This window comes from Dipodomys merriami, unplaced genomic scaffold, assembly GCF_024711535.1.
Source record: "Dipodomys merriami isolate MVZ:Mamm:240054 unplaced genomic scaffold, mDipMer1.0.p SCAF_21, whole genome shotgun sequence".
Taxonomy (NCBI): Eukaryota; Metazoa; Chordata; class Mammalia; order Rodentia; family Heteromyidae; genus Dipodomys; species Dipodomys merriami.
In genome coordinates, this window is record NW_027203493.1 from 18,964,112 (window position 1) to 18,989,221 (window position 25,110).

At 32.9% G+C, this 25,110-nt stretch overlaps 1 protein-coding gene across 1 annotated transcript in view; it reads right to left on the bottom strand.

Moving 5' to 3' along the window:
* Elp4 (elongator acetyltransferase complex subunit 4) overlaps positions 1-25,110 on the bottom strand; it is a 168,124-nt gene that overhangs the window by 112,307 nt on the left and 30,707 nt on the right. Inside the window, exons 5-7 of the mRNA XM_070032661.1 lie at positions 18,360-18,499; positions 5,878-5,962; positions 894-1,082 (exon numbers count right to left, since the gene is read on the bottom strand). Of these exons, the coding sequence (XP_069888762.1) occupies positions 894-1,082; positions 5,878-5,962; positions 18,360-18,499 (414 nt within the window). The remainder of the gene's footprint in view (positions 1-893; positions 1,083-5,877; positions 5,963-18,359; positions 18,500-25,110) is intronic.

The following is a 25,110-nucleotide window of genomic DNA, read 5'->3' on the forward strand; positions in this document are numbered from 1 at the left end:
GTAAGAAAAGGCAAATCAAAGACTGGAAGAACAGTAGCAAATACATGAGGAATTTTGTAATTTGCTAATGAGATCACCCAATAAAATGGGAAAGAAGACTTACATAAAAGAAAATAGAGAAAACCAGAACACAGCATGTTAAGTGAAGTAAGCCAAGCTCAGAGAGAGAAATGGCACATGATATCTCAGATATGTGGACAGCAGATCTAAAATACACTGAGATATGGTAAATTATACAGGATGCTAGATCACAAAAGAGGATACTCATGAGAGAGAAACATAAAAGTGCAATACCTATGTGCCTCTTTATATTTAATAAAATAATATATAAATTGAAATAAACTCCAACATATGGAAACAAGAGATTTTTCTTTTTTATATTTGTTTTTTTATTTTTGATGATTCTGTCTTCTTTATGTATGGTATATTCACCTGTGTATCTTTGGGAGGGGAGAGGGTACAGAACTCTAGAGAAAAAGGTTGAAAAAATGCAGCAGTGGAGTTCACTGGACACTGATGAAAGTGAACTATACAACTTGTGACTGTAACCCCTCTGTATATCAATTATACAAGAACAATAAAAATAAAAATAAATTAAAAAAAACAATTTGTAGATAGAAACAGGAGGGGGGGACTGGGAGAGAGTAAGGGAACAGAAGACACTGTACGAAAGGAAATGTACTCATTACTTGACTCAAGTAGTTGTAATCTCTCTGTACATCACCTCTATAATAAAAATAAGGTAAATTAACTTAAAAAAAAAGAAGATACTCAAACGGCCAATGATCACTTGAAAAGATGGTCAATATTGTTAGTAATCAAAATGGAAAACAAACCCACAATGTCACCATTTTTCCACTAGTCAGATAAGGCAATTTTTTGAAAACTTTTACCTGAATAAGATGTGTTGGCATTGTAATGATACAAGCTGATAAAGAGGTTCGTAGGAGTCCACGGAGAACATAGAGAAACTTGGTAAGGCTATGATTGTTGCCACAACTTTCTGTACAGGAAATGGCATCTCCCCATAAAGGTGATCCAAGACTCTGAATTCCTATTCTTAAAATGTTTTTCTGTTTTTTCTAAAAGGAAGTGAGAGGGGGTAAATACATAGGTTTTCTTAATGAGTGAGATACCTCTTTTATCTAATGTCAACAGACTGTATGGTAGCAATAGTAATAAAGTAATATACAAAATCTTTTACATTATGGATATAAAAAGCTAACAAAACTAGCCATTGCTGGCAGATTATGTCTATAATCCTAACTATCTTCAGGACACTGAGATCTGAGGATCAAGATTCAAAGCCAGCCCAAGCAAGAAAGTCCTTGAGAATCTTATCTCCAGTAAAAGCCAGAAAGGAAGAGCTCAAGGACAGTGCACTGAGGACCTGAGTTTAAGCCCTGTGGCCAACAACAAACAAAACAAAACAAAACAGAACTAAGCTAGGCCTAGAGAAGTGCCGCAGTCTTAGGTATTCAGGAAGCTGAGAGAGGAGGATCACTTTAGCTTAGGGATTCAAGGCTAGCCTGGTCAAATAGCAGGACTGTCTGCAACCACACCAGAAACAAATGATAATAACAGTTTTTCTTCATTTTTAGAAAAAAAGGGGTTTGACAGGCCTCAAGCTTAAAATAATAACATTGACTACTTTGTAAAATATATTTGAGACAGTTCAAATAATATCTAAGAAGTCACAGGTAATTCTAAATGTTTGTAAACTCAGGGTTACAAAATTCTATAATTCTTTCAATAAACAGTAAATTACAGCTTGGGCGCTGGTGGCTCATGCCTATAATCCTAGCTACTCAGCAGGCTGAGATCTGAAGATTATGGTTCAAAGCCGGCTGGGGCAGAAAAGTTCCCAGGAGACTTATCTCCAACTAACCATGCAAAACCTAGAAGTGGAGTTGTGGCTAAAAGTGGAACCGTACTATCCTTGACTAAAAGAGTTCAAGGACAGCACCCAGGCCCTGAGTTCAAGCCCTGAGACTGACATAAACAACAACAAAAAATAAAACCATCCAAAGATAATAAATTGCTTAAGAGTTATTTAATTTTTTCTCACCTACTGCCTCACTGTTTAAAAGATATTTAAAGATGTGTAGCTTTTTGGTTTATACCTTACATTTGCCCCTAGTTTTCTTCTTGGAGCTTTTTTTTTTTTTTTTTTTAAATGGGGGATAGGTACTGGGGTTGAACCCAACAATTTGTGCTTGCTCAGCTCCCTTGCTAGGCTGGCAATCTACTGCATGAACCATAACTCCAGCATTGCTTTTTGCTGGCTTTTCTTCTCCAGCTGGTTTTGAAACGCAGTTCCCTAGATTTCAGCTTCCTGAGCAGCTAGTATTAACAGTCATGAGCCTCTGGCACTCAATTTTGAAACTTTTTTTTTATTTAGTAACAATTCCACTATTTTTAATAAAATGTAACAGGTAAACATTTAGAACCTGAAGCTACTGATTTTAAGGTCATAATAGCAGTTACTGGTAATTCTAGGGAAAATAATATTTTAAAAATCATAACAGAAAAACTAGGATGATTGTCACGGATTTGCAAACATCTTTGTTTATAACAAATTCTATTGGGTTGTTTGGGTTATTCTAACTGAACACATGTTTTGTAAATGCTTTTGTTAGCAATCTAGCATAATTTCTGGGAAAAAATAGAGGTGTTAACAAAACCTGGCACATGCAAATATTTGGGAACTTATAATTACAATTATGATGGGAAAAACAAAATGTTCTTTCTTATGTCATATTTGGCATATATGCCAGTTTAACTGTATTTTCTGATGAAAAGAATCTAAACTATATCAATTAAAATACCTATGACTGGATTTTCCTTTTTTAATTAATTAGAACTTCAAAGTTTAAGTAAAATGGCAGGAATTTAAGGCTCATTTTCTTATCTCAGGATAAAAAACTTGAAGGAAATGTGAAGGTGAAAGGAGAGCAGCACCACAGTGTTTCCCCAGTTATCATTCAGAAAAAACTACAGATCGGTAGTAGTTCAACCATTAGTACATAGTATTGTGTCAAAACTACCTGCCAGCTGGGTGCCAGTGGCTCATGCCTGTAAAACTAGTTACTCAAGAGGCTGAACTCTGAGGACCATGATTCAAAGCCAGCCCAAGCAGGAAAGTCTATGAGACTCTTAATTTCCAATTAATCACCAAAATGCCAGAAATAGAACTGTGGCTCAAATGATAGAGCATTAGTGTCAAGCAAAAAAAGCTCAGGACAGCACCCAGCTTAGAGTTAAGCCCTATGACTGGCACAGAAACAAAGAAACAAAAACAAACAAAAAAACCCTGCTATTCGTGCAGTCAGAACTATACAAGTTTAGTGACTTTTACACAAAAACTGACATATAGAAAGAATGAAAATATTAAGCCAAAGAATGAACAATTGATAAGGTATTAAAATCAGTAGGTACATAGTACATCAAAATATAACTGAGTGTAGTAATTCAACATGGAGAATACATTTATATAGTTTAAAATATGGTAACTGCAAAAACAAAATTTGAATTACAAACTCCTATGTCATTTGGGATGTACATTTCCTTTTCTATGCCATGTAGTAATACATACTATGTGGCATGACTAGATTTAAAAGAAAAACTAAAAAAAGAAAAAAGAAAAGATACTTTTGTTGACAACTGTACACTATTTCTAACAGAATATCTAACCTATAAAATTTAGGATTCTAAGTAATACCAATATTAAAATTTCATTTTTATTTTTTCATTGTGAGCACCAAAACTTAATGAAATTAACACATCAGTGTATAAATCTGTATATCTCAAATATCTTTATAAATTAGCTATACTAGTTAACTTACTACTGAGGTTAACTACTCCATTCCTGAGTTCATTTCTATCTATTGTCTTTAGTCCAGTTTATCTGAAAATACAGTGATAGAGAAAGATAAAATTTTCGTTTTAGAAAACAGGATTTATTTAAATACCAGTAGTACATACTTTTGACTGAGGAATAGTTTTTTCTTTGTGCACATACTGGGGCTTGAACTCAGGTCATGGACATGCCCCTTAGCTTTTTCACTCAAGGCTGGCTCTCTACTACTTGATCCAAAGCTCCAAAGTCCATAAAATAAGTCTCAAGGACTTTTCTGCCTAAGCTGGTTTCAAACTGTGATCCTCAGATCTCAGATCCTCAGTAGTTAGGGTTACAGGCATGCACCACTGGCACCTGGAAAGATAGTGTATTTTTTAAGTAATGCCCAGTAGATGCATGTTTATATTTTTCCTGAATTCATCTAAAGTTTCTGACACAGATATGGAGCAAACAAGCACACTGTATAATCTAATGATAGGGAAATTTATTCACTATAGTTTCATTCTACTGATATTGGAATTTCAATTTTATAATGATCTATTGGCATATTTTAATTTAAAGTTTTAAACATTTTTGGTATTTGGACATATAAATGCCTACCTTAACTCTTAATTCTCTTTATGAAGGTCAGTAGTAATAGAACCTCTTGGTCAGAAAACCAAGCTAGCCCTTGCTTGGTGTCTATTAGTTATTATGAAAAAAAAAAGAATGTTTCTTGAAAATGGTGTTTTCTTTAAATCCAGATAAACAATTAAGCACCAAAAATTTCATTTTATTCCAATACTAGCTTATTAAGAATTCTTAGAATGTATGTCATTATGTGTGTTTATGTACCCATCCCTTTTTCTATTGTCTTTACTATTTTGCATTCTACAAAATTTCTTGCTCTCAGAAGATATGTCATCATCTTGCAAGAGCAGCAGCTTTGCACACTGTGCCATAGGAACTGTTATGACATGCCTGTTTCCATAGTTACCACAGTAAGTGGGGAGAGGTGTCTGTCAGGGAGCAATTTGCCTCTCCAGACAAGCAATGGCACCAAAGAGAAGACATGGTATCCATAAATCTTAGCTAGGACCAAATATGGAGCAACAATGACAAAATAAAATTGCATTAAATGCCAAAAACTGTAGCATTCACAAAAAGCTGTCTATGATTAAATGTGCTTTACCAAGCATACATACATATTTTCAACCTACTATTAAACTGGCAATTAAGACTAATTCAAAAATTATTTATTTTGTCATGGAGACATTGTTAAACACAGCAGCAAAATTTATGGTAATATTTAAAAATCTATGAATTAGTAGCAAATGTGCCTGAGAATGCTTAAGATTTATGGCTTCTCTGTCTTCAATAAATATAATAGTGCTTCAGAAATACTTCTGTTAAAATAACATAAATGTAATGAAAATCTTTTAGTTGTAGTACAATTAAAATCACCAAGAAAAATTCTAAAACAAAAATCTTTCTCATTTTCTTGGAAACTAATTGAATAGCTATTAGTGGGAACTTCAAGGAAGGTTTAGAAATGGGAACTACAGAGATCAGTTAAACTATAAAATGCTTTAATATAGTAAGTAAAATGTATCTTTGCTTCATTAAGATAACTCAAACATATGATAATAAGAAATAAAATCTTGAGATAATTTTTCTATATAACTTGAAATTGAGGCTTGAGTGACAGAAACATGTAAATTTTATCTAGAAAACAGTAAGGCTTGAGGAGTTCAGTAATTTTTAAACTATAGCTACAGATCAATCTCAGAAGCTCCAAATAGAATTTAAAAATAGTGTTGACAATGTACATTTTAGGTGCATCCAGTGAGAACTTAGCTAAAACTCCAAATAATTTTAACAATCAAACTAAGTCTTCCCGTCTTTGCTATCTCTATATTGTACTTGAAAATAGTTTGTTCACTGTTGATTTTTTTTTACGACTTTCAGGGTCTTCCCCTAGAGAATTTGCAAACAACATTACATACATGATTATAAAAGGTTTTGAAAGTATTAAGTACCTGGGGATTGGATCCATCAAATCCTTCCTCATAAATGATGTTCTGGATGAACTGAAGCAGCTTTCCGTAGCCATGGGTCAAAAAACTGTTGGTGAAAAATGGTTCGAATACACAAATATGTTTATGACACAGAAAGTAAAAAACATGTAAGCTAACACATTAATAATTAAAAGATTTATATTTACTGTATTACTTAAAAGTAAAATGTGTCAAATTTGTAATCCTAAAGAGAAAGCCAGTACATAAAGGAATTAAGTTAAAATACCTTCTATTAACTTGCTCAATATTCTTGACATCATGGAAAGATAAGAATCTGTGGAGACTAAAATCACTTAATTATGTCAAGCTTAGTTACCTCCAAGAAAATTAATGATTTAATGAAGCAACCTAAAAGATGAAGCCACCATAGCCTTTCAGGAGTAATCATACATAATTAACACGTAGTTAATGAACTGCTATGCTAAGTACACCTGAATCAATGTCCTGATCACCTGAACCCATCTTACATTAAAGTTTTAATGTTTTTAGAACAAGCTGCTAAGTAGTAGTAATTTTAAAACTTGATCTTAAATGGCACATAAGTAGATGAATATAATCAATACTCACCTTACTGCTTATTATCTACTTCCTGTTAGAATAATATAAATGTAATATAAATGTATGAATTATTTAGAGAACATATACTAGCATATACTGTTATTGTTTTAAAATAGTAAAATACTTTTGGGATATACTAGACTTTCAAAAAATGACACTTGAGATATTTCAGAGCACTTATAAATGTTATTTAGTAAGGATGAAGAAAATCTGATTCACACTAACTGAAGTAAGGTTCTGCATAATAGACAATGTAAGTGTCATGATAATGAGGCTCTGGAGTATAGCTATGCCTTTGCCACTGATGTGTTTAGTGCTGCAAAATCTGTGGGTGACTTTAAAAATACAAAAGTTATTTTCTTTATTTTTATCCTAAGCAATGCAGTTATACAGGCAGAAAAAAAAGTGCTCTACAGAAAGAATAAATTATAATTTGAAGCATACTTGTAACAGAATATAAAAAAGTTAGGAAATGTAGCTGAATGGTAGATGATTCAGTAAAAATATATCTAAGCTCTGTAAACATGTTACTGAACAGCTGCAGCTAATTCAGAAATATCCATCCTGCAGAAACAAAATTAAAAGAAAAAAGAAAATCAGGAGGAAAGGATGCTCTCTGGTGCAAAACAAATGTGCCTCCAGCTAATAAAGGAAATTATTAATATTTCTCCATTTTTACTGAAAACACAGTAGATTGTGGGACATAATTTTTCTGTTCCTGTGAGTGAAGAAATGTGACTGGAAATAATGTTCTTTAAGAGAAATTTGTGACTCCTATCTTCACACATCTACCTTAGCTTGTTCACTTTTCAGTAAACAGTGTTATTATTGAATGCTGTAGATGCAGTTCCTATTTGGGTCAATATGTTTTGTAGAGGCTGCTAAATCTGCTCCAAAATCCCAGAAGGAAATTCAAGCCAATTATTTAACAAATTCATTTTGATTTAAACAGAGGCATATTTTACTTTGTGCTTAGTAATCCACCAATAATTAATCTATCTACGAACATTATTATCTCATATAATAAAATAATAATGATGATGATAAAAAACATAGGACCTTGTAGTATTAATCTTTCTGGCTTATTGCCTTTAGCATAATGTTCTCTAGTTTCATCTATGTTGCAGAAATGGCATGATTTCCTTCTTTATTTTATGGTTACATAGACTTTCTCCCCACCTCTATATGTGTGTGTACATGCATCAAATTTTCTTCCCTCATCTGTCAATGAACACTTAGGCGGATTCCTTATCTTTACTATTGTGAATAGCCTTTTAACATACTAACTTCATTTCCTTTAGATATATAACCAGAAGTAATATTGTTGGATATAGTCATTTAAGTTTTAGAGGAGCTTCCACACAATTATTTACTAATTGATATTCCCACAAACAGTATACAGTATTTCCCTTGTCTGTACATTCTCACTGACATATATCTTTTCTTTTCTTTTGAAAGTAGTACCAGGGATGAGGTGATGCGTAATTGTAGTTTTAATATGCATTTCCCTGATGGTTAATAATGTTGAACTTTTTTTCCTATCTATTTGTATGTCTTCTTTTAAGAAACATTTATTCAGTTCCTTTGCCAGGTTACATATTTTCTTTCTAATGAGTTGCTTAAGTTCTTTATAAATTCTGGGTATCAATCCCAATAAAGATAAAGCGGGGTATAGTGGGATACACCTGTAATTCCAGCACTTGGGAAGGAGGCTGAGGTAATCAGTATGTGAGTATGAGGCCAAGGTGGATTATATAGTGAGTGCTCTAGGTTAGTCTGAGCTACAAAGTGAAATCATTTCTCAAAAAACTGGAAAAAAAAGCAGATATAAAGCAAATACATCTTCATCTCTTTTCTTATTTAAAATCAACATAAAGCAATACAACTATCAATGATGCTTACAGCTTTGTAATAAAATATTCCAACTTATGGTATTCTAAGGTAAAAATGAAAGAAATCAATACACTGGGTATATTAATTATGAGTATATTTGATATACAGGATGAAAATATTTAAAATAGAAATCATTTGTATAATTTTGACATTAAAATATTGTGTTGTTACCCACCATACATTATGTGCACTAATATTTCCAAACTATATATACAAACTATTGAAAATAAAAAAATAAAATAAAAAACAAAAAAAACTATTGAAAATAAATATTTTTGATTTTTCTTGAAATTTTGGTTTTGTCATTAAAATTCTTTAATTCCTAGGATATTTTGTGTGTATGTATGTATGCATGTATGTATGTTTATAAATCTAGTAAGAGGAGTTGGGAAGAAGGAAACCCAGCTATAGATATGACCCTATTGAGTTTATTGTATATATACATGAACATTATGTACTATAAAATATAATATACATAAGTGGAATTTTATTATTCACCTATCAATAAGAATATTATGTAATTTGTGAGGAAATGGATGCACCTGAAAAAATTATGTTGAGTGAAGTAAGTTAGGCTCAGCGTAGAAAGACAAAAGACACATGTTTTCTCTCATGTATTGAAGTTAGACTAAAGTATAAACATATAGGAAACACATAAAGGGGAAAATGCATATATACACAATCATATACACATGATCAAACTGAGTAAAGTACGGCACATGCAATGGTGGATTTCCATGGCGTACCTGCTTTGAACAATGAATAGTTTAATAAAATGAATAGAAGGAAGTTGAAATATATCTTGCCTGAGGGAGGAAGAGAGGGTTAACAGAGAGGGGTAGATGAGTGAAGACAGAATGGTGTTGAATACAGTCATAATATTCTATATACATACATGAAAATGGAATCAGGTAACTTGAGGGGATGGATAGGGGGGACTGGATGTGAGGAAATGACGGCAGGGTTAACACTGATCAAGATGCACTGCATTCCATTTGTACAGGGGTAAACGCACTGTATTAAATATGTAAGGTCTTATCTACGTGGGTTTGATTACAGAAACTAATAAAGTATTCTCTAAATAATGAAAAAAAAAAGATGCACTGCATAACAAATTGACATGTTGAGTTGAAACTCCTTTGTATAACCCTTTAAAGATAATGAAAAGGTTTAAAAATTTACATTGCTCAAGAATGATTCTTTTCACTAAAAGATTTGTTGCTGGGTTTTAAAAAATAATAACTTCTAGTACTTTCAATATTTATTTAATTACTTGGAGAAACACTTGGCGGGGGGAGCCAGAAATAAGAAGAAAAGCTGTTATTATTCTTAATTAGGATTAATTTAAAATGAAGATGAAGCCTTTTTTGACATCATTATAAAACCAATGAGAAAATATAATTTGTCTTACCCAAATTCTATTTGCATATAAATTTCAGGTATTCACCTATGACAAATACTGAGATGCACTTAGAAGGCAGTAGGCACAATATATGTCCAAATAATAGTAAAATAGTTTGCTCAGCTGAAGTTATATTAGCATATAATTTGCATGTGAGTATAGAGATTGTGAAGTCTATTCACAAGTAATTTTCAAGTTAAAAATTTCATTACTGTTACCCTGAAGGCTGCCATTTACTGATTTTTCTTCTCTGATGCTTTTTACCTAACACTGATTTGAGTCTTTGCCATGGAAGCTCAACCAAGACAAGAATATATGAAGTCTGGGAATGTATTTAAGGGCCGGAAGGGAGCCATAATCAGCGGTGATCTGGGTCACAGCTGATAAAATACTAAAAACATGAAGATGGACTAGTCTGACTTTAAATTTATAACCACAGAAATTCAATAGGCTCTTAAAGCAATATGTGATGATCCTATTATATACTCTTTTTCCTAGATGACACCTTCCCTTTTTTATTCACACCTCAAATATCTCTTCCTCCATCTTCATTCTCAGCTTATGACTTTTTCACTGAGGAAACAGAAACAACCAGAAGAGATCCAAATCACTATTGTTATAGTTTTAATGTTTATGCCCCTGCCCTTCTTAATTCATATGTTTGCCCAAATTGGAGGCTGGTGGGAGGCTGGAGTTGACAAGGTTATGAGAATAAAGGCCCTAGAAATGGGATCTTAACAAAGAGGCTCAAGGGATCCTGTCTGCCTTTTACCACATGAACTGACAGTGAGAAGATAGCAATTTATGAAGAAAGCAGGTTCCCATCATGTCAACACCCTGACTTTGGACTTCCATGTCTCCAAAACTGTGAGAAATAAACTTTTGTAGTTTAAGCTACATAGTTAATGGTACTTCTGCTGTAGTGGTACAAAGGAACTAAGGTATATCACCCATCAGCATTTTCACCCACATAGACACTGTATAACACTACATGTTACCATATGTGAAATAGCTAAACTCCTCTACAAACTACTTGTGTATATATGGTCCTCTTTCTACAGGATGCCACTTTGGCAGTTCTCCTTTCACCTACATTGTTAACTTCTCCCTTTTTACTAGATTATTTTCTACAAATAAACATATTGTTATATTCTCAATAAAATAAAAACACCCACACCTACCTCTGCTGCCAGTTACTACTCTATTTCTTTTCTTTTTGGTCAGTCATAGGGCTTAAACTCAATGCCTGAGTACTGTCCCTGAGCACTTTTGTGCAAGGCTAGCACTCTACCACTTAAAGCCACAGTGCCACTTCCAGTTTTCTTGTGGTTAATTGTAGATGAGAGCCTCATGGACTATCCTGCCCAGGCTGGCTTGGAGTAGCTAGGATTATAGGTGTGAGCCACCAGAGCCCAGCATTCTACTCTAGTTCTCTGCACAAAATCTTGAGTTTTCTAGTTTTTGATATCTTCAGTTTAATCACAATAAATCCACTACAATTATGCTTTTGCCCTCATCATCCCATTAAGACTGTTTAGTATTTTTGGAATACTTTTAAGATATAATTCAGCTTTCTATACAAACATCTTCCCTAACTTATGTCATTATCTCTATGTGATAAATTTCTAGAAATGGTATAATGGCATAATAGCAACAAAGATAATGTATAGTTTCACTTTCACATTCCCCAAATTAATATGATTATCTTTTCCATATCATCTTTATCACAGGATATTCTTATTTTAAATAGCTGAAAACTGAAACCGTGTTTCTCATTTCTTAGCTACAATAAAGCTTAGTAGCTACTGTGGTGTTTTCTGTAGAGAATGTATTTGTGATGTAGCCCCATTGGTCTAATTTTACTTTTATTATCTTCATACTTAAGCTTAACTCAAGGCTACAGGTTAGTTTCCTCAATGTTTTTGAAACTTACTTGGTATTATTTGTTCTTCAATACTACTTAGCTTCAATTTTTTTTTTTCAGCTTAAAGTTCACAAGCCACTGTTTTGTTCATTATGTCAATCCCTGAAACACTTTTGCTCTTTTGACTCCACCTGCCAAAACTTTACACTGTTTGGACCTAGGAATTTTAGCACAGATGTAAGAATACACATTGCCTGACAGACTGGTACCAATATAAACACATAGTAATTCTCTAGTCATTATATCTTTACAGTCTATGCAACACCCATTTTCAATTCCCAAATTACCAAGAGGTAAGTTAACTATTTCTTGGTGGATGACAGGATCTGTTATTTCGATGAGTAAAGATAAGTCACCAATCCATATCATCAGAATCTGCTACTCTCCCCTCCCAAGTCTTCCTCCCAAATTCTATTATAGCCTCTTCTCTGTACCCATACATAATTCCTGATAAATGTGATGTGATTCCTGTCTATCTCTTTGAGTGCATCCTCCGTCTAGCTCCTTCTATCACTCCCGTTTCAGCCAGAAGAGCCTTTCAAGTCAGGGCCAGATGAGAACTTGAATTTACCATGAAGGTGAAGTTATTCCCTTTTGTAATATATCCATTGCTTACTGTGGCAAGAGTAGTTATTGGACCAATAGTTTGGATTTTTTTCCATGATTATATTCTTCTAGTCTTAGTGTTTCTTCTTCAGAAAGGCCTTGCTTGAACACAACCAAAGTATCCCCACTGCCCTCCCATCTGTTTAGGTATTCCAGTGGAAAGTGTTATTTTCCTTTCTGAATTTACTTACCACAACTCATAATTACAACACATATTTGTTTACTTGTTTTTAAATAATTTATGTGTGTTTTTGCATTTGAGTCTAATCTATATATTGACAAGGACAGTGGTTAATTTGTTCAATATGATGAATTTACAGCTTATAACTACTTACAAGTGTAACTTACAGCTTATAACTTATAACTTACAGCTCACAGAAAATGCTCAGGTTTACAGAAAGTATTTACATTCAGAAAAGGTGTTGGACAAATGTTTATGTTTTACTTACTTCAGTAAAGGTTAATATCTAAATTATAATACTAGAAACATGAAAAATATTCTTGAGATTCCATTTATTCTTTCCCCAATCATACTGAGATTAGTGAGATCAGAGAGGAGACTACCAATCAGATTAGGCAAAGCCATTTAAGACTTCAAAGCCTTATAGGATCTCTATTAAGATGTGGGTTTCCTTTGGGCAGAGAAAAAAAGAAAGAGGAGGGACAGGAATCCCAATATCCCCTTCAAGGACACACACTTAACATCTTTTTAGTAGGCCCAATCTTCTAAGTGTTTTATAACATCTAACAGAGCTACGGTCTAGATGCAACCAAACTTTCAATATGAAATTCCTCAGCTTTCTACAGAACAGTCCAAGATCCCAAATATATGAAGATAACACCAAAAAAATAGCATGCCACACGTGAAATGAGGATTAGAATGATCCACTCATCCTTGTGTACCTGAGAGCCCCTTTAAGAAAAAAGGAAAAAGAAGGTAAACATGCAAGCAACATTTTTTCCCGATTATAAACAAGGGCAAGATAATGATTCTCTAATTTTCAGATATTATTTTTCCCACTTAATTACAGTATCAGTAGGTAAGTAGATGAACAAAAATCTCTTTTCATGCACATGATGCCTTTTAAACAGTTCTGAGATTTTTATTAATTACTATGTCCTTCTAATAGATTATAGTATACTTGCATAGTTTTATGATTTCAGAAATTTTACTTAAAAGCTTTCTTCCATAATTCCTTTCTCATGAGGGTGAATTTTCTATTTATAAATTCTATATATACTGTATTTCTCTGCTCATCAATCTAAGAAATGTGTTACTTTGAAACAAAATATACTGTTATATAACTGCTTTAGTTACTGATCTTACCCACTAAGTCTTTGTGTTATGAACAAGACTGTACTTACTTGAGTTATTGCTACATTTGTATAATTTAATCAACTAGTGATTAAAAACCTATGCTGTAGATTCAGGGAATAAGTAGATGAATAAAGAAAAATTTTATGCCTGTATACAGAAAAGACTTAAAAAAATGACACTGTAATTGTGTAAATGTAATGAACAAAAGTAGAGATGAATGAAGAGAGTATATCTATACTCGGTCTAGGAAAACACTACATATGTACTACCAATGTAAGATGCTAAAACAATTTCGCAGGAAAAAATAATGGAATGCTTTATAAAATCATAAGTATTTCTTCTTCTATAAATTCTCCTATAAAGAGGATTGACTTTCTCAACATTCAGCTCATTCAATTTAATCAGTAAAAAATAAGCCAGAATAAGGAGTTATTAACTACATGGGTAAGTATGCAAAAATAAAAACTTGAAATTCAAAGAAACATATCAAAATAAATTCATTCTCTCTACTACCAATATAAAAGCTCAATAGTCAAGGCACAAAATACCTACAATTAAAAATATTTTATCAGATAGTAGGTATATTAGTTGACTCAGGATATGCTATGGTTTGGATATGTCCCTTTCAGAATTCAGGCATCACCAATGTGACAATATTAAGAATTAGGGGCTTAAAGAGGCCAAAGACCATCAGGAACCCTGCCTTCTTAATAGGATTAAGGCCTTTATAATCTTGGAAATACCAGGTAGTCTTCAGCAGATGACCAGACCTGTCAGTGTCTTGATCTTGGACATATAAACCTAGTTGTCTTCCAAAGGCCCATCCCCAAATGGAAGTTAGGGCTCAAAACAAATTTGGGAAGGATGTAGACATCAGTTGCTAACCAGCATGTTAGATGTGCTCATTTACAGGAAAGTCCAGGTAATGTTTCAGTCCTGAAGAGGCAGTACCTGACTAGTGAGGAAACCAAACTATCCTTGGAAATACCTGTTAGCAATGTTTAATTTGAATTAACATCAAATTAACAAATTTTAGATTTTCTCAAATTCAGCTTCCTTATCTGCTACCTTGTAACTCAGATTATCTGATTTATGAGAGTGAAATATCAAAGCTATCTTGATAATAATATTGTGATACATGTCAAGTTTTTATGCTCAGGTTTTAATTTGAAAATTTAAACAGTATGTATGAACATTTTCCTTAGGCAAGCCTACCAATAATTTAAAATTAATTACTGAAAATTTCAAATGACCTTCATTTTTACTCACTATAAAAATCTTTACATGTTATCAATAGTGCCTTTAGAAATTATGAAATTATATATTATATCCTCATATATGGTAGTGGGATGTAGATGTATCCTGTAGCCTTAATTACAGGAAAAGTATAGACAAGTGTGAGGCTTAGCTTTATTGTTTTATAAATGAGCCAGTAAAGTTCATTTCAGTGAAATGAGCACACGCTTTTCATAAATTAAAATAAATCTCACATGGTAAAGTACCCATTTTCAAAATTAATTTAATTACATGTTTAAAGTTTAATTACATTTAATTAAGCATTTAAGTTTAATATGAAATAAATGAATTATCATTTAACTACTATAAAATGAAATACTGCCTTGATAATTAAAATCTATAAATTTTTCCATGCAAAACTGCTAGTTCTCAAAACATTCACATTCAGAAAATATATATTTTAAAGAAGGCTGGCCAATATCCTCACTGTCACAAGGGACAACTAAGCTAGCACCCAGCTTAGTAGGCTGCACATTTACTGTGTGAGTAAATAGGAGGTTTAGAAATTTGGGTTTGGGTATTACCTTAGTATCACTGCAATGGTGGGAAAGTTACTTAACATCCCCGCTCTCAAGTTCCCTAAAAAATGGAAATACTATTACCTCTCTCAGAGGGTGGTTGGAAAAACTAAATAGGCCATGCTGGGCTCTGTGGTGGGCTCATGCCTAGAATCCTAGCTAGTCAGGAAGCTGAGATCTGAGGATTGTGGTTCAAAGCCAGCCCAGGCAGAAAAGCACCAGAAGTGGTGCTGTGGCTCAAGTGGAGAGTGCTTGCCTTGAGCTGAAGAGTTTGAGGGACAGTGCCCAAGCCCAGATTTCAAGCCCCACTACTGACAAAAAAAAACCATGAAAAACAAAAACAAAAAAAAACCCTAAATAAGCCAGAGTCAAATGCCTGGAATAAGTAGGTATTTTAGCAGTTAACTTCTCTCTCTTAGGTGTAGAATGAAAGAATAAAAAACCTCATACTTTCTAATACAAAGCTTTTTAATCCTTAAAATGATTTTTAAAATGCAAAAGTAATACTACATTATTTTTTTATTTTTATTTTTATTGTGAAAATACTGTACAGAGGGGTTACAATTACACGGGCAAGATAGTGAGTATATTTCTTATCAAGCATTGTAGCCTCCTCCTTTGTTTACCCTTCCCATCCCTTCCCATCCTCCCTCCCCCCCAACCAATTTTCCCCCCCCCCCTCCAAGTTGTAAAGTTCGTTTTTGACATGACAACTTGTACTTCTCATTGTTGCAACAGGTCCACCTGTATTCTTATTTAAGCGACTTGTTTATTATTTTTTAAATTACATCATACTTAATATTTTACTTTTGTAGTGCTGGGAACTCATGTATGTTAGGGCAAGTAGTCTACCACTAGCCCAAGTATTCTATTTGTTTCCCTATGTACTCTAGAATGGAGGCAGTACTTTCCTATTGCTAGCACAGAATTCCAAGTCAAGGAGAATGAACTTGGAATGTAAGTTCTACCACTTATTATTTGAGAAATGATGGGAAAGCTATTTTGATCTATTTTCCAAGATTATATGTATATGCATACATATAGGTATTTGTATACCTATATGTATATGTATGGCAAAAATTAGGACCAAATATATCAATATAATATTATATCAATATAATGATTCAAAAAATAAGTAATGTTCCCTCCTCCACAGTATATCCCCTGCTTTCACTGTATTTGATGTCAGTATAATTTGTGGAGGGGAAGGGGAAAAAACAAGTCGTTTAAATAAGGATACAGGTGGACCCGTTGCAACAATGAGAAGTACAAGTTGTCATGTCGAAAACGAACTTTACAACTTTGGGGGGGGGGAGGATTGGGTGGGGGTTGGGGGGAGGCTGGGAAGGGATGTGAAGGGTAAACAAAGGAGGAGGCTACAATGCTTGATAGGTAATGTACTCATTATCTTGCCCATGTAATTGTAACCCCTCTGTAAAGTATGTTCACAATAAAAAAAAAAAAAAGTAATGTATATAGAGTAGGTGGTATTTCACCTTTCCTTCACCCCCAAGTTTTCACATGAGGGTACTGATCTTCACAGAATTTAAGATATTTGTCCAAGTTTAACAGTAGGATAAACTCAGTATCAGAGCAGAGTTTTTTTTCCATCTTTTTTCAGTGTTCTTTAGCACAAAATGGTAAATGTGAAACACACCAAATTCTTCTACAGTAGTGAAGCAAAAAGAAAGAGATATCAGACATTAGTCCTGCTTCTATCTGTTAATAGGTGCAACTCAGATAAATAATTTCTGTAAATTTCAGTGTCCTTTGTTGTTTTTGTTGTTGTTTTTTGGGTCCGGTGGTGGGGCCTAAACTCTGGGGCTAGGCACTGTCCCTCGGCTCTTCAGTTCAAGGCTAGTACTCTACAACTTGAGCCACAGTGCCACTTCCGGCTTTTTTCTTTTTGCTTATGTGGTGCTGAGGAATTGAACCTAGGGCCTCATGCATGCAAGGCAAGTGCTCTATCACTGAGCCACCTTCCCAGCCCCTCAGTGTCCTTTGTTTCTGGAAAACAGGAATACATTCTTTTGTATAGAGTAAAAGAATTACATGAGATACTAAATGTGTACTGGGAGCTATTACTACTAAAATAATATCGAAGAAGTCACTTTTGTTGATTCCTTAGCCACAGACTAGAGAACCCAAAAATAAAGTGAAAAAAATTCTGAAACTAATTTAATAATAATAAATACTGGTCACTACATTCTTAGCTACAATTTTGAGTGAAAGACTGTAGCTCTTTCATTTTATTTAATTATTTTCTGCCAATTTAATAAGTCATTTTCCTTCATTTGTAAGTCATTTCACTTCAAAAATAATGATTCTATAATGCTAAAGAAAATACAGGATGCAACTTATTTCTTAGCTTACTAGAGTAAGAATCCATATTAAATATTCTTAACATTTTTTAAATTGTTCAATATATAGCTCAGTAATTTTTGGAGTTCTGCTTTAATTACTAATATTATAAACAGGTTAATATTTAAAGTTATTCATTGTAACATATAAAGTCTAAATTCTCTGGTCAACTAAAATTATATAGATGGTTCTATTTACAGCATAACTAAAAATAGAAATCCTTAGTAAATGAAATATTTGAAAACATACTTGTTTACATTTTGAGAGAGCACTTACTAAAAATCACTTGAGAAAGAAGTATTACTTTATATCATTTCTCTGCTATTATTAATAAGCATTTATTATTTATTTGCATTTTGAGCTGAAAGGTCCTGAATTAGAACTATTTCACATTTTCCTGAAAATAAAAACAGCAGATAACCAGCTTGATTATTCTCTTCCTATCTACATATATATAATATATATAGAGATATTATATGCATATTTATATATATCCTTAGTTATGTATTAAAATTAACTTTAAATATTTGAAGTCAGAATTTGCTATTATATGTATAACTAACTTACCAGGGTTCTACTTTAAGGGTTGAAGATACTTTTTCCGGAAGAAAAAATCCATGCCATTTTGAAGCCTCAAGTAGTTTCTCAGATATCTTTTTTGATGCATCATAATAATGACCAAATCTTGAAGATGACACAGGTCCAACCTGCTAACTCAAACCATATTTGTTGTTAAAAAGTTATTTTGACTACAATTTATTTGTTATATGTCGGAGAAATAATGGAATATTTATGTATTTTAATATTAATAGGACAAGGCTAAATTCCAAAGACTATAAAAACCTTTATTATTTAAACTGTATATAGTTAGGAAACTTTTCACCTTTTTTTTTTGGAAACTATGCTGTATACATCTCTAAGTTAAAAATGTAATTATATATATGTATGTAAATAATACCATATTTTAATGACAACTTAATTGTGCAGTGGCTAAGAACTAATGAAAAACTTAAGCCAAATTACTTTGGTTAGTGGTCCAAAAATAAACCAAGTATTTCAATATAATAAACTAAGCATCATTTAAAAATTAATGCTTACAAGATTTTATACACATGTGCACTGCACACACATGGTTCAATATTCCTTATAAAGTTAAAATTAAGGTTATAGAATAAAATATACTACATTACTCTAGACAGAAACAAGTCACATGTTAAAGTATGAGAGTGTAGATAAGCTATATTGGTTTGATCTAAACTTGGAATAATCATTAGTTCACAGAAAACAATTGTTTTGTAAATCGATTAATAATATGTCTAACAAATTTTTCTTCTAGGGGGAGACTAACTATAACATAGTAAATATCTACTAATTATTTTATTGCTTTGGATGGATTCTGGGCTGATTTAAATGAACACATTAGAAATCATCTCTCTGTTCTCTCTCTGTCTCTGTCTCTGTCTCTGTGTCTGTCTGTCTCTCTCTTATACAAACACACACACATATACATACACACACACTTGCTTTATCTCTCACTGTCTCACTCTCACTTTCTCTCTGTTGAATTGTTAACAACTTTCACCTAGCAAAATCTTCTGGTAAAAGTCCCAAACCTATCTTTTTACATTGTCTTGACTATTACAAAACAGGCAATTTTGAGAATGTTCAACAAAACTAGAAAATATCTAAAGAAATATGGGAACAGAAATCCTTAATAAATGAAATATATAGCTCCTTATCTTATATTTTACTAAGTGATTATTTTTAGATAAGAAACACAATTTTACATAACATTTAAGACCAGTAGTTCAGATTAAATTAAATATCCAAAGACATCAAATTATACAGCAACATGGCATAAAACACGTTTAAGTCTAATTGGAACATTTGTCTCAGTCTGTAGGTTTGACATTTATTTTCTAAATAAAATGCCTGATCATGCTTTCATAAGCTACTGCTTATTTTTATTAATGAAAGATATCAGTTACCTTCAATCAAACTTTTTCAATGCAATAATAGCATGTACAGAATTATGGCTCTCAAAGCATGATTTGTCCTTTTTGACTAATTGACAAATAAATTATAGGACTTTAGAGTCTCTTAAAAATAGGGTGTGAAGTTTTAAATGTAAAGTTATTAGTCTAAAACAATTTAAACAAGGTCTGTTCTTTGGCTTATAATCTATTCTTTATCCGGATTATAGTTCAGAATGTTTTTACTGCAATCTCTGCTAGAGCTCATCTTTTTATTGTATAAGTCCAAGCCCCCTTAATGTTTTTGAAAGGCCTTGACTAACTGAACTTTGATCTGATGTCTTCATTGAGAAAAACACCAGGTTGCCCATTTCGGATGCAAATCCCTCTGAGGCCCAATAGAATTTGGTAAAGACAGCAAAAAAGAAAAAAAACAGAAGTTTCCAGGATCCTCTTTGAGAATCCTGGGGCACACTGGTGTCCCTAATCCATGCAGTAGCATGGATTAAGGTAGGTGATAACCTTTCTTGATTCAAAAGAATAAGAGTGCCTACAAACTGGGTGGAGACTAGGATTTGGCTATAATAAAACACCATGCAATAAAAGCTTGGTCTATGTCAGAAGCCTCTGAAAAGGCCTCAATGTACCAAATTCCCAGGCCTAGTAGGGAAGCTTGCAAAAGCCTACCTGAATCAAATAAGCATGAATAATCTATTTTAGCAGACTTGCCCTGGGAAGAGAGAGAGTGAGAGAAAAGAGACTTTCCACTTCTTTTAAGTTTGAGTTAATAAATTTATCAGCAAACTAAAAGTTCTTGAAATCCTATTCACTTGGAAACATACTAAATTGCTAAGAAGCTAGGGATGCTTTTTCGGTTACTGCCTCTATTAATGTTTCCAATAACAATATTGATGTCATAAACATTTCACATTTCAAATAAATTAAGGCAGAAGATTGATTTCATGCTGTGAGTTTACATGAAAGAATTCATGAAAATGTAAAAATAAAATTAGAAGCTTTTCTCATAATTATTATTTATTTCAAAATTTATATTAGATATGACTGCTAAGATATTTATAAGTACACATAAAATTTTATTACTTATTAAAGAAAACAGTATATTCAGAAAAAGAAAGTAAATATATTACTAAAGGACAAAACAATATTCCAAGTTCTCCCCCCCCACATGTAGCTTAGAACTGTAAAACTAACATTAAGTATTTCTTCAAAAAATGATACTAAATTTTAATTGTAATGGTGAATATTCATAAAGTGTCAATTTTATAAAATCATGTATTTTTATATCGCAATGTCATAAATAATTAGACAGTTTACTTAAACTACTTTTTAGCTTTTGTCATCAGTGGATGAGAGTAGAATGGATATAAAAATTCACTAGGCTAAAAGAAAATAAACTGTCATTGGGGTACAGAGAAAACAGAGCTATAAGACAGTCCCATATTGTCTTACCTCTAGTATGGTAGAAAATTTTCAGAAAAGAGCTGTATCACAAAGAGTCTAATTAAGACATTAATTAAAACATAAAGACTGTTACTAGCGGTATTTTTTGTTTCTCAGTATAGCATAACAGAAAGTTAACCAGTTCCTAAGTCAATTTCAGACTCAGTTCAATCACCAGACATAAAGCTAATCATTATTTTATTAGGTCCTTGTGAGAATAAAATGCAATATTGACAATGAATATTCTGTAAACTATAATGTACTATGTAAATGTTCTTATTATCATTGTGTCATGATTCCCTAGCGAATCATAAATTCATCAGTGTCCTTTAATTACATTGTCTTAAAAAAATATTTGTCACATATCTTTCACAGGATTGTTGTGACTAGGCCACTAAGATAAAAAACCAAAATGTAATGAGAATTTAGGAAATACCCAATACAATGTCATGAATCCATGGAGCCACTGTAGCCCATGATAGTAGAGCTCCACAATACTGAAAAATTAAATATCAGAATACACTGTTAAGTAGCAATTTATGAGGAAGAAATAGGGCTTGATGGTTAGACAGGGAATAGAGGGCATGTCTACTTTGGAGAAAGAGAATCAAAATAACTAGATAAGGAAGAAGCATTTAAAAAATGATACATTGCCGAGCTCCAGTGACTCTGCCTGCAATCCTAGCAACTCAGGAGGCTGAGATCTGAGGATCATGGTACAAAGCCAGACCGGGCAGGAAAGAACGTGAAACTCTTATCTCCAATAAACTACTAGAAAGCCAGAAGTGCCACTGTGGCTCAAGCAGTAGAGCGCTTGCCTTGAGCTGAAGAGTGCATAGACAGTGGCCAAGTTCAGAGTTCAAGCCCCAGGACTGACAAAAAAAAAAAAAGATATATTCTTTGAACTGAAAGAAGCAGTGATTAATGGCTTACTAAGGTACTGTTATTCAATGAAGTATGCATATTCTATTTTTCCCCCTTTGGTGGCGATTGTACTGGGCTTTGAACTCAAAGCTTTATGCTTGCTTAGGTTTTTTACTCAACTGGTGCTCTACCATTTGAGCTATGATTCCAGTCCTGCTTTTTGCTGGTTAATTAGACATAGAGACTTGTGGACTTTGTTTCCTGGTTGGCTTCAAATCTCTATACTCTGGATCTCAGCCTTTTGAATAGCTAAGATTATAGGTCTGAGTCACCAGTTCCTGACTCAGTATGTATATTCTTAACATTATTTGGCATTTCCTAAATGGTAGTAGGAGAAAATTCTTTTTTAAAAAAATTGCATGTATATATGTTTTATTGTAAAGATACTGTACAGAAGGGTTACAGTTACATGAGTAAGGAGTACATTTCCTATGGAGCATTGTTACCCCCTCCTTTGTTTTTTCCCTTCCATCCTTTCCCTCCCCAAGCTGTAAAGTTCGTTTTCAACATAGTAACTTTTTTAAAAAATAAATTTTTATTATAAAAATACCGTACAGGGGGGTTGCATTACATGAGCAAGGTAATGAGTATATTTCCTATCAAGCATTGTTGCCTTCCTCCTTTGTTTTTCCTCTACCATCCCCTCCCTCCCACCTCCACAACTATACCCCCCCCCCACAATTGTAAAGTTCGTTTTTCAACATAGTGTCTTGTACATCTCATTGTTACAATGGGTCAACCTGTATCCTTGTTTCAGCATTTTGTTATTTCTCTTCCTCTCCCCAAATTAGAAAATGTATATACAAGATGCAGGGCATTGGAATCCAAAACAGTGAAAACAGGGGTTATACCATGGGGGAAGAACATACCAAAGAAACAAAAAAATCCCATAGTACATTAAAAACAACATTGACATAGATAAAACCTCTTGTGTTCCTATCTTGGGGTTCATTTTGCTTAGCATAATTTTATATGGTCATATCTACATAGCTTTTGACCTTTTCTGCTTGTCTGTTAAGATTATCCTAGACATATACTAGTTATTGCAAAGAAGGAAAACAATGGGACCTATGTTTCTTTGGGTCTGGTTTATTTCAGTTAATTTTTTACAAGTCTTTCCATTTAGGAGAAAATTCTTAAAGGAGGATTATACTAAAGGACAATTTTGTTACACAGCATACCTACTTTTCAATTTGTATTTTCCCCTCCTCACCTTCTTTCCTTTTTTTTTAATTATTAAACTTGGGCTGGCAAAGTAAGGGCTAGATTTATAAAGTAGATGATAATAAATGATGATCCAAATTCATCAATCTTGGTAAATCATCATTTATAAAATTACTATAATGGTGTATACACATGTTAATTACATGAAAAAAAAGATAACAAAAGATGATTCTATTTTCTAAGCCTTGACCACACTTGTAAATACAAAAATATAAGTTTGCTGGCTATAAAATCAGTAATTTAACATCTAATTTAAATATTATATAACTAAATCACCCAACAAATAACTGTAAAACATTCACTAGATATTAGTAAAACAAATTAGTCAAAGTCTCATTCTCCTATTGAGCAAAAGACACTGATTATTAGTAATAAAGTACATATATATTAAAGAAATTTAACCAAAGTTAAACCAAGGATTGTATGATACTTTAAAAGAGTAGAATTAACCATTCTCACATCTCTCTCTTACTCTTTATATGTGTATATATATATATATATACATATATATATATACACACACACATACGTATATGGAAGTAGGAATATTATTCAAAATTATAATTCATAGACAATGAATTAAAAAAGTTTCTCCTCAATTCTAAAGAGATTTATAATAAGCAGTTATAAGAGAAGATTTAAAGTTTCAATTGCTTGCATTGTTATTAGCAATATCACTTGAAGAATATAAATAACCAATGAAAAGAGTAATGCCTATCTAAGATAAGACTAAAAGTAAATGGCACAAAAGTGATGTATATAATCTAAACCTCAAGTAGGATAATATTATACAAAAGTCTAAACTTCACTTAGAGTTTAGATTCATTATTTAACTTTCAAAATGTATCAGCACAAAAATTAGAACAGTCACTTCACCTAAGAGTCACTATTAAATTCAATTGCATAAATAAAGAATAAAGTTCTTTATTATTAGGGTTCTCAAGTGCTAGTTCTACATTAGTCTGTTTTACTTTTTTACTTGTTATAATTTCTGAAGCAGACTAGCTACATATATCCTTGACTCTTTTTTTTTTTTTTTTGGTGCCAGTTCTGGGGCTTGAGCTCAGGGCCTGGGCACTGTCCCTAAGGCTCTTTTGCTCAAGGCTAGGACTCTACCACTTGAGCCACAACACCACTTCTGGCTTTATCTGTGTACGGGGTAGTAAGGAATCAAACCCAGGGCTTCATGCATTCTAGCTGTACCACTGAGCCACCTTCCCAGCCCATTCTGGTCTCTTATACCTAGTTCTCAAATGCATTTGAAGGGAGATTATGCTTTTAACACCTTCTGATTACAGAGAACGTCCCTTTTTAAAATGAAAATGAACCCAACATTAGTTGTAATAACTGATGAATATCTGAACTTATTTTTAATCTTTTGCTATTAAAAATATACTGTGATGCCCAGTACTGGTGGTCATGCCTATAATCCAAGACATTCAGGAGGCTGAGATCTGAGGATCCTGAGCAGGAAAGTCCACGAAACTCTTAACATCAATTAACCACCAAAAGCTGGACGAGGAGTTTCTGTCCTCAGAAAAGACAACATGGAATACTGGAATATGGAATGTGGAAGAGCAGAGACTAGGACAGACTATGAGAACTGTTTTGTTTAGATTTGAATTTTTCTCTCTTTTCTACCAAAATGATAAAGACTAGAAGATAGTAAAGTCTTCTGAAAAGTGGAAAAGAAAACAATCAGGTGAAGAACTTCATTTTAAATGATCAAAGCCTTC